The sequence below is a fragment of the Ammospiza caudacuta genome, chromosome 7, assembly GCF_027887145.1.
Source record: "Ammospiza caudacuta isolate bAmmCau1 chromosome 7, bAmmCau1.pri, whole genome shotgun sequence".
Classification (NCBI taxonomy): domain Eukaryota; kingdom Metazoa; phylum Chordata; class Aves; order Passeriformes; family Passerellidae; genus Ammospiza; species Ammospiza caudacuta.
The window spans coordinates 20262718-20272984 of record NC_080599.1 but is presented as its reverse complement, the minus strand read 5'-3'; the positions used below and the strand labels follow the sequence as shown (position 1 = coordinate 20272984).

Below are 10267 nucleotides of genomic sequence, written 5' to 3'. Positions count from 1 at the left end.
CTACAGAATGAAACTAAAGAATGGACAACTTCCTTTTATTGAGAAAGAAAAGGAAAAAAACCACAGGAAGCCAAGTGTTCTAAAAGAAAACAGAAAAGTCCCTTTAGCATCTGCAGACGAACTGGCAGCCCAGCTGCTCATAGACTGCATAGACAGCTGTGCCCACCAGCCCAAGGAGTGCCACGGAAGCAAAGGACCCTCTCCTTCGGTTTTTGGGTTCTGGAAAAAAAAAAAAAAATTCAGAATTTGTCAGTTCACTAAAAGACTAGCCCAGCCTGGAGAGTGAAGAGGGAGCAGAACTAAAGGGAAACCCCAAGAGCAAAACAGCTCAGGCCTCTTAGGGTAGACATTCCTGCTGGAGGAGAGCTCTTCCCAGGAGCAGGAAGAGCATGTTGCAGTGCTGGCAGCCTGTAGATCTGCACCCTTTCCTCCACACCTGGCTGGGAGCAAAGTCCTGAGGTCACTGTAGGAGCCCTGAGTGCCAACAGTGTGTGCTGCAGGGCACAGTCCTACCTCCTGTGTAGTAGCCATAGGCATAGATGATTCTCCCAAGGACCCAGGTCATGCCAAGCCCTGTGGCCACTCGCTGCAGAGAAAGGAGAAGAATTAAAAGGCTTTGGAGGCTTGAGCAAAGTTGTGCAGGCAACCAGGTGCTCAATCTCATTTTACCCCTGGCTTCTTAGCCAAAGCAAGGAGCAGGATGGTGGAGGCAGCTGCTGCTCCACTGCCTCCAGCAGGTGTTCCAAACTTCAACCTTGACTCTTCATTTAGAGCTCACTCCAATGTGGCTCCCATTTGCCAGATGTGTTTACACTGCTTCCTTCCCTCTTGGAAAAGGAGTCTGTCTTCAGGAAAGACCTAATTTGTCTTTTGATGGCAAAGACAGAGCTACTGGATTTGGCCTATCTCCTCCCAAGTTGTCTGCATCTCTCAGTTAAAAATAATCCAGGCTTTTGTTGACTTCCTTTGGCAGGGCTTGGAAAAACTGGCCTGAAGGATTCTTCCCACTCAGTGACTGGAGGCTGCAAATGCTTTGCTTTGTCTAACGAGGCACCTTTAGGGAAAGGGCTCTAACAGCTGAAACAGCAGTAATGAGTTTATTACTTGTGATTCTCCTGCAGGAGACCTTCAACAATTACATTTTAAGAAGGGGCACTGCTGTTAAGTGTGATGTGCCGACTGAAGGGTCTGTCTTGGCCTCCTGCCCCCCACCTTACCCAGGTCAGGGAGCCAGAGCACAGTCCTGCATCACTTACCGGGTGGTAGATTCCACTAGTGCCTAAAAAGAACAGGAAGGCAGGGTAATCTTCCAATCTGAAAATAAAAGTGAGGGGAGGTTGTGATTGTGCTCAGGCTGCTTACAAAGACAAAACTCCAAGAGGGCAGAAACTGCAAACATTCCCTGCCAAGGGCATTTTGGGCTCATCACCAGTCTCTGTGCTCAGCACTGTGTCTGAGGAAAGAAGAGATCTGAGCAGACAATTTTAGGGGCTTCCTCCCAGCCTGTGCCTCTCTCCCAGGACACCCACCCACCCTTTCCATTTTGTTCTCTGAGCCACTCTAACCATTCCCCAGGAGTTGTGCTTCCCAGCACCCCTCTGATGTGCTGCTGCAACCTGTCTACAGCAGCTGGGTGGACTTGGGCCTCTCCCCAGGGAGACCTGGGCAGCACAACAAATCAGAACCTTCTGGAAACAAGATTCCTCACATCTTAACATCTACCCATGGAAGCGAACTGGTGGGAACTGGGGAAGAGGAGACAACTTCACAGCACGATCCCAAGGTTTAATGCATAGGAAGGAGCCAGCACAGCCTTCCTGCTGAGCTCTGCAGGCTGAGCCTGGATCAAAGCAGAGGCAGCAGCACCTCTGGGGCCATGGGCCCTGTCCCCAGCCCTGTGTGTTCCCAGGCCCCTGCTCAGAGGGGTCACTCACGTGTTCTGGTGTGCACGCTGGATGCAGTTGAACATCTGCCCGTTTTCAGGGTCCGTGCTGTACATGGTTGGGTACTGCCAAAAAATAAACCAGCAGCAAAGCTTCAGCAAGGGAGGCCTGCAGCTCCTCTCCCCAGGAGCCCAGAGCTGCCTGGGTGCTTGCAAGACCAGCCTGCAATGGCAGCTTAGAGCCTGTGCCTGCCCTGGGGCTCTGTTCAAGGTCACTGCCTTCCTGGAGCTGCTGCCTGGCTGCAGAGGCTTCCCCAGGCCTCAAATCCAGCCCTCTGTGCACTACACACACTGGCTACACGTGCTCCAATCCTGCCTTGATGCAGCAGGAATGGGATCTCCCCAACAGGCAGCTGGAGCTGCCCTCCTGTTCACTCTGCCTGTCACTTCCATGAGTGAAGTGGTGAAAGAGCAAAGGAGCAGTGGTTTGTGCTGAAGCCAAGTGGCACAGCAGCCACTGTATGCCATGGGCCTGACTCACAGCTGTCCCCACCCAGCCCACAGCTCTGCCTGCCACAATGGCTCCCCAACAGATGCTGAGGGAAGGTCACTTGAAAGACCTGTGACAGCACCCACATGTTCCCCCTGAGTTTGAGAAAGCCTCCTGTCACTTTTGTGCCACTACCACCCCTTTCCCCTAGTGCTGCATCAAGTCTCATTTGCAGGGAAAAAGGGCAGAGCAGTTTCTTGCCCATCAGTGCTGCCAAACTCTTTCAGCTTGGTGCCAGGCACCTGATGCCCCAAATCCCAAGGTGTGTTAAGCTTTCTGGAGAGCCATGTCAGCAAGTCACCCCAAACTCATGAAGGTGTCAGCAAGCTTGCCATGCCCCACAGAGCACTCACCTCCACACCGTACTTCTTGCGGGCGTTGCTCACATTGAGGGCGAGGTGTGTGACCATGACAAAGCTGGCAGCCCCAGTCAGAATGACGTAGCCATATTCCTTGGAGAGAACAGCCATGGTGCTGCTGCCAGAGAAAAGGAGACTGTGAATGCTTGGGGAAGTGGCAACACATGAAATATGTGCATGGAAGAGTTGCTGAGCTTGGACTCCAAGAGCTACCAGCACAGGGAACTGGCAGAAGGAATTTGTATCTTTTGTACCTTTCTGTACCTGCACAAAGCAAGAGTTCTCTGCATAGTTCCTGTCAAGCAAGGCTTAAAATCACCCCAGAGCTAGGGGCCACCACATGAAGTCAGTTTATTTCCAGCCTGTTCCCTAAAGAGAGATGTTTCTTCATGCACTGGGAACCACACCTGTGGAACTCCTTGCCAAGGGACATTGTGAGTGCAGGCACTTCTCACAAATTAAACAGGAAACTGGGCGAGTCCTGGGAGTAAAAGGTAAGTTGGGAGTTAGAACCTGGCTCAGAAATCCCCTGAGCTGGAAGGAGCTGGGCTACATCAGTGATTAATTACATTTATATTGTATTTATATGAGGTCATCCTCATATAAAATACTAACAAAACCCAGCACCTCAGCAATGATAACTGAACTTTTGGGTAGAGCCACTGGCCAGATGACTGATGCTCAGCCCTGCAGCTCCCAGGAAGCCTCTCAGAGTCACAAACTGGTGAACAGCTCCAACAACACACAGCTCCTGGCATTTACAGACATCTGCACCAGCGGCCAGGGGACACCAGGGCCTGTGTGGCTTTTGTTTAATGGTTCTGTGCTCCCTCATGCAGGCCTGGGACAGAAGCATGGGGCAGAAGGTGCAGCCTGCAGCCTCTGCCATGGTGCCCCACATTCCACACTCTCACTCTTCCCCGCTCAGCAGCCCCCACAAGCCTGCCCTGCTTCACTCCAGCTCCCTCTCTGCTGCCAGAGAACACAAGGGCCCTTCCCCACAACCATCCTGCACAACCCCAAACCTCAGTCTGGGTCACTCTGGAGGGTGCTGCATGACACAGCCCAGCAAAAGACAGCAGAGAGCTCCCTCCAGCACGGAGATAATTCTCCCAATCAAACCCCAGTTGGTGCCTCCACGATGTTTGTAATGAGGTTTTGGTGCCTGCCTGCACTGATCCACCAGCACAATCTGTCAGTGTGGGGAAAAACAGGCCACCTCAGGGAACTGCTGCAAAGTCTTCCTCTTGCACCCCTCACAAGGGATCTTTGGGGACCACAGGGTTTTATTTCTCATTTGCAAAGGATTATCATTGATGGAGCAAGGTGAAGACAGCAGCTGGCTCTGTCCATGGCAAGTGAGGTAAACAATTATCAGTAAGAATATTAAAACCCTGAAGTAATGAAGAAAAGCCAACTGCATGCACCTGTAATTGAGGTTGGCACCTGACAGGTGACATACTGAAAATAAAACATGTAGAGCAGGTTGGTGGTCACATTTCCCCCTTCAAATTACAAGGTTGCTGGAGAACCGGGCATTTTGTCTTCCAGCAGGAAATTATAATCTGGGGGTTTATCTTGGGAGCAAAGAGCACGGCAAAGCATTAAACCGGGTGTGTCATAAAACTCCTACTCTTACACGACTGATATCAAAGTGTACCTCAAGCCTTTGCCCTGGTAATTTAGTGCGATATAAATCACTCCAAAGTCACCAGGACTCCCACGGTCCTTTCCGGATTGTGGTGCCCGGAGCGTTTCAACAACTTTTGCCCGCAGCCGCAAGGCCTTTGCTGTCACGGTGCACAAAACTCAATTTCTCCCTTTTTACCCTGCGATGTTTCCATCGGGAGCCACAGACACGAGATTTGGGAGCGGGAGGAAAAGGGTCCTTCCCAACTCTGCCACAACACTGCAGCTGCTGTGAGTCAGCAAAGCGTCTTAAGGCTCCTCGAGCAGCCCCACGCGTGGATTCGGACTGGATTAGCCCATCTAAGCTCAGCCCTTCGAGCCGGCAGAGCGACAAAAAGGGGCCGGGCCGAGCCCTGCCCGGCCTGCTCGTCCCGCATCCCCTTCCCCCGCAGCCTCCCCCGGCGGGGAGCTGTCCACGGCGTTTTCCATGAGGACAAGCTGCTCCTGGGCGCACCCGCTGCCCCCCGGCCCGCACTCACCCTCAGCGCGGCTCGGAGCGGCGGCGGGACGGAGCCGGGATGAGGAGGGAGCCGGGGCGGGGGCGGTGCCGGGCCCGTCCCCTCAGCAGCAGCGCCCGCAGGCGGGGCCCGCGCTCGGCCCGGCGCGCTCGGCCTCGTGCTGCCGGGGCAGAGGGGGTGGGGATTGCTGAGGCGTTCGCTGTATCCTCGGCCTTTCCCCCGTACCCTTGCTGCCATATTACCCATTCGCAGTTTACAGTTTAATGGCTCAGGGTTTGGTAATTCACCCCGTGCTTGCTGAAATCTCCTGGTTTCCCCTGTTAGCTCAGCAGACCCTGCAGAGTGTTTCACACGTGGAGTTGCTGTGCTGGATCACTGTGAAAAATGCGTATTTTATGATTGGCTTTCAACAATATTAAAATGAATATTGTATGTGTTATGTTAGAAATTGATGCTGTATTAATTTTCTTAAGTAGTGTGTGAAATATAGCTATAGGTTATAACAAAATGTTAACATAGAAACTATGCTATGTAAGATTTTTTTTAAAGAAAGGACTCGCAGCGAGGTAGCAGCCACAGGACACCTGAATCTTTCAGAGAAAGAGAATTTATTGCTCCATTAGCAGAAGAAATGAACTTCTTCCCGCCTCACTCAGCCCTGAAGACGCCGTCAGGATTAAGAGGAAGAAGCTGACACTGACCGGATAGAATCCTGTGTTTGAATGGAATTTATGCATCATGGATGAGGTGTATGAATATGCAACAGGCTGTTGCTTTTAAGGGTTAATCCTCTGTTAACGTGGGTCCTTTTTTTGGGCTTATTTTACCCAGAAAGAGGTACCTGGACCGTCCGTAACTCTTTGTTTCTATTGTCTCATATTACCCTAATCCAAATTATCCAAATTGTTATTACTCTAATTAAATTACTATTTTATAACCATTTTATTACTAATACATTTTAAAAAATTTAAAGACAAGTGATTGACATTTTTCACAGTCATGTAAGCAGATACTTCCCTTGGCAATTCCCAATGCTGGTGGTAACAAGGATTTTACATCTCCCTGTGGATGCAACTCTGACACTTTGGTATGGACATACAGCCCATTTCCAAGAACATTTGGAGAGCATGTAAGCAATATTTTTACTTTATAAAACATTCCAGTTTTAGGGTTGTGTGACACAAAAGCATAGCTGGACTTTCCAGTTCATACAACAGTGGAGGCACAGGCAGTCTGGCTGCACTGCAGGAGCACAGAGGGTTCTTTTGCTGTCACCAGTGTAATGGGAAAAAAAGGAAAAAGCAGTGGGATTCTGGGCTCCTAAAAGTGCTGATTTTAATCTCTTTGCCTTTCCAAAGCAGGAAGTTCTTGGATTCTCTGGGGCTCTAGCAATCCAGTAATTCCCTGGGGCCCCAGCTGTGTAGGCTGATCCCTGTAAGCCCTGCTGGCTTTTTTGGCCAGGAAGGACCTGGTGACCTCCTTGGCTTCAGCAGAGTGCCAGGACCTCTCCTGTATTTCAGTACCTTTTCAAGCCAGTCCTTATGTCCCTACTGTTCTCAAGGTAGGGTGGAAGTGGAAATGCCTGGCACTGTGCACACCTCTCACACCTGCCCAAAATGAACATTTTGCCAATATCCTGAGTCCCAGTGGCAGAAGACTGGGTAGAGAACAGCAAGTGAAACTGGAGCACAGCAAGTGAAACTGGAGCACAGATACTTCCTTCTCTTGCAGTTTTATTTCACTTCCCCCCCAAAAAAAAAAAAAAAAAAAAAATCCCGGGTGGGACAACATGGGAAATCAGGCAGGAAGGTAGGAAGGTAGGAAGGTCCTGCCTTTGGTTCCCACAATGGGAGTTCAGGAGGACTGATTCTAAATGGCTGTGTCTTCCTCCTCCTCCTCCTCCTCCTCTTCCTCTCCCTTTGAGGCATGGGCCTCGGAGATGACAGCACAGACACCGGCCAGCCAGGCTGCCATGGTGCCAGCAAGGAAGATGCAGAAGCCAACGAGGCCCAGAAAGACATAATCCTGCTTGTGCAGCTGGGTCAGGCAGCTGAGGTGGAGCTGTGCCTCTGCTGCTGGCATCCTCAGAGCACGCAGCCCTGCTGGGGTGTAGCAGGTGATGTTGTCAGCATCTGCAGAGAGATGAGCAGAAGCAGGACTCTCTAGCCTGTATCATCATTTAATGAATAGGAGTGCTGGTAGAAAAATGATGGGAGGCTTGCTAAAGGCCTGAAAAATAGCTGCAGACTTCATGCCCTCCTCCCCATGGCTTGGGTAAAATCTGACAGCCAAACTCATGCCAAACCTGTGCTAAACCCTTGCCAAACCACAATTCCCAGGCTGCCAGAATATTTTTTGCTGTGTTGGCTCCATAGGATTATATTGCCCACTGGATTATGCCACTGTGGCAAACTGCTGTCCCTGCCCTCCTCATCTCTGCTGATTGAGCACTTTCATCTTCACATAAGAGCACATGTGTTTGCTGTTTTTTTTTTTTTTTTTTTAATCTCAAACACCTTCTGAAGTGATACAGCCTAAATGATGCTGGAATAATGAGGCTGCTCTGGGTTTGACAAGGTTTGCAGTCGTGCACAGCCTTACCTGCTCTGTGAGGCAACTCATCAATGATTCAGTTCCACTGAAATAACAACCATTCCCTGTCATATTGCAATATCTGCAGTGATAAAGCAGATGCTGCCTGCTCCCTTTCAAGTTAGTGAAGGATCAGTGTGGTGCAGGGTGTGCCCCCAGCCATCCTCTGCAGGTTTTGAGCCCCACAGACACGGTCACTGTGGTGGGGACATCCTGGGTGGACAGGATGGAAGAGCCTGAGGGAAAGGGAGCGCTGCTCCATGCATGGGATGGAATGGGAGTGGTGGAGGGGGATTTTTATTGCATTACACTGTATTGTATATGGCTGAGTGATGTTGTTCATGCTGATCTTGACACTGGCCCTGAGTAAAACTGAAGAGCTTTTATCTCTCTGTCACCCAAGTGCAGCCAGACTTGGGCAGCTTTGTGTCAAAACTCTGATGCACAAACATTTCTGAAGGTCAGGAGACTTGCTAAAGGCCAGGCTGGGGTCTGCTTGCAGCAGATTCCAGAGCTCTGTCCCAGTATCCCTTTGGCCTGGAACAACCCTCAGTTTAAGGCTGCCTTTCCTACTCCTCCCCTCCCCAGCAGCCTGCAATGAGCTTTATTCTCCTGTTGCAGGGTTCAGTGGGTTATCTCCAATCTCACTGCTGAGAGCTGTACTTTATTCCACTGTCCCGTAATTGTCTGTATGTGGAAAAAGAAACCCTTTATTGTCTATAAGGAGCTTACTACATCTAATAAAGACACTGAGACATCTTTAATTCAGTTCTGTCCTAACACCAGCTTCCAGCTGCCCTTCCCTTTTTTCCCCTTGGGCTCTTTTGTAGCCCTTTCTTATTCAGTGGACAGACTTTCTCATCCAATTGTCTCTTGCAGCTCTCTCTCACCATTGTGCCCTGCATTACTGAAACCAAAGCTTTTCTTGTTCATGTTTGCTGTGCTGCGTCTCTTTCCAGTCTGGAAAAGCTAAGTCCATGTGCTGCAGCTGCAAAGCAAAATATCACCCTTGGGACCAGTGTTTTTATGGGAAAGGGAACTGGTGATTGCCCTGCCTCAGCCTCTCCAAGACCCAGTTATAGAATCTCTCAATATGAAGGGCAGCTGCTGACTTTGGGGTGGAGACAAGGCAGGAAATTCACAGCAATGATTTTCCCAGTGCACATCTCCCTAGAGCTGTGTGAGAATCCTCATTCTTGGTGCTGCAGCCTTGGGGTGCTGTGCCCCCAGGGACACCTGAGGCTGGATCCAGGTATTTTTGGGAAGCAGCATTGTCCCAGCTGCACACTACACCTTTGGGGTGTGAACAAGAGGGATTTTTCATGTGTGTAACCCAGCTGCTCCCATCCCTGGTTTGTGTGACAGCAGAAAATGGCATGCAGTGAACTGAACTTTTGGGAAGGAGAACAGAGGGCTCTCTCTGTTCCACACACATCTGTGTTCACACAACCCTCACCTGGAAAATGCACATCGCTCTCCATCATCCAGGTGATGAAGTCCAAAAAGGAACAGTTGCAGTGCCACAGGTTGTCACTGAGCCCCAGGAGCCTCAGGTTTGGCAGGTCCCGGACGGTGCTGGTGTCCAGGAAGGTCAAGCCAGTCCGGCTCACATCCAGGTGCCTCAGCCAGGTGTTGTTGGCAAAAGCATCTTTCTCGATGGCCACAAGGTTGGGATTGTCCGAGATCTTCAGTACCACCAGGCTGAGGAGGTGGGAGAAGGTGCTGAAGGTGACCTGGGAGAGGTTGTTGAAGCTGAGGTCGAGATAGACAAGCCTGGCCACGCCAATGAAAGTGAAATCCAGGTCATCCCCCAAGAGGTTCTTTCTGCAGTCCAGATAGACCAAATCAGCCAGGAAGCTCAATTCCACTGGTGGCAGGTACGAGACGTTGTTTGCTGCCAGAATCAGCTGCCTGGTGTCCAGAGGGATGTCCACAGGGAACTCCTGCAGCTGCTGCCCGGTGCAGTTCACCTCCAGGTACTGACAGCTACACCTGCTCGGACAGCTGATCCCCTGGGATGCCATCCCCAGAAGAAACACGAGGCTCAGGGACCGTGGGCTACCTGAAGGAAACATGGTTTGAGACCTTCCAGGCTGCTTAGCCCTTCATGGAGTGCAGGCAGCCCTATGGCAGCTGCAGTGCCCTCCCAGCCATGCCGAGGAGGTGCCCAGCTGCAAGGCTGTCGGGAAGCACTCTGTGGCTCACCTGAACCCTTGGCAGAGTGCCCAGCTGGAAACCGAGCCTGGCTTTTACATGGGCAAGTGCAGAACGGTGGCTGGAGCGTCTCTGTCTCACACTCGGTGCCAGGTGACACCTCCGTGATGTCAGTGGCTTGCAGGAGCTGCCTGCTTTTGGGGACACTGCTGTGACCTTGCTGGCCTGCTTCCAGCTGGGTGGAGGTGTGGGAAGCTGTGCGTGGTGTGGGAGCATCGGAACTTTGTGGGGAGAGTGTGAACAGCCCAAATTTTGTCAGAAATGATATTGTGAAAAATGCATATTTTATGATTGGCTTTTCACAAGTATTCAAATATTGTATGTGCTATGTTAGAAAGTTATGCTGTGTTAATTTTCTTAAGTAGTGTGGTAGATATAGTTTTAGGTTATAATATAAGGTTAAAATAGAAACTATGCTATGTAAGGTATTTTTTTTTCTAAAGAAAGGACTTGTAGCAAGATAGCAACCACAGGACACCTGAATCTTTCAGAGAAAGAGAATTTATTGCTCCATTATCAGAAG

The 10267-nt window shown here is 50.6% G+C and overlaps 2 protein-coding genes across 3 annotated transcripts; both read right to left on the bottom strand.

Annotated features, from left to right (window-relative positions):
* Positions 1–18: 18 nt before the first annotated feature.
* MGST3 (microsomal glutathione S-transferase 3) lies at positions 19–5022 on the bottom strand. Of its 2 annotated transcripts, none has more exons than XM_058808896.1 (6): positions 4960–5022; positions 2786–2906; positions 1935–2008; positions 1257–1314; positions 514–586; positions 19–219 (listed from the first exon to the last, which is right to left on the bottom strand). In XM_058808896.1, exons 2-6 carry the CDS (start codon positions 2900–2902, stop codon positions 104–106), a joined length of 438 nt encoding a protein of 145 aa, XP_058664879.1. In that variant the 5' UTR covers positions 2903–2906; positions 4960–5022; the 3' UTR covers positions 19–103. The 2 variants fall into 2 exon arrangements, with proteins under 2 accessions (XP_058664879.1, XP_058664878.1); XM_058808895.1 differs by having other exon boundaries at positions 2786–2909; positions 4960–5011.
* Positions 5023–6807: 1785 nt separating this feature from the next.
* LRRC52 (leucine rich repeat containing 52) lies at positions 6808–9605 on the bottom strand. The gene is made up of 2 exons (XM_058808067.1): positions 8987–9605; positions 6808–7070 (listed from the first exon to the last, which is right to left on the bottom strand). The coding sequence occupies exons 1-2, from the start codon at positions 9603–9605 to the stop codon at positions 6808–6810; spliced, it is 882 nt and encodes a 293-aa protein (XP_058664050.1).
* Positions 9606–10267: the final 662 nt, after the last annotated feature.

Bases quoted from the DNA above. Each gene is read 5' to 3' on its own strand.
- MGST3 (XM_058808896.1), bottom strand. From the start codon at position 2,902: ATGGCTGTTCTCTCCAAGGAATATGGCTACGTCATTCTGACTGGGGCT. The intron at 1,315-1,934 runs GTGAGTGACCCC...TTTTATTTTCAG, and splicing joins CAGCGTGCACACCAGAACAC to ATTGGAAGATTACCCTGCCT. The intron at 587-1,256 runs GTAAGTGATGCA...CTTTCTCTGCAG, and splicing joins CTAGTGGAATCTACCACCCG to CGAGTGGCCACAGGGCTTGG.
- LRRC52 (XM_058808067.1), bottom strand. From the start codon at position 9,605: ATGTTTCCTTCAGGTAGCCCACGGTCCCTGAGCCTCGTGTTTCTTCTG. The intron at 7,071-8,986 runs GTGAGGGTTGTG...ATCTCTCTGCAG, and splicing joins GAGCGATGTGCATTTTCCAG to ATGCTGACAACATCACCTGC.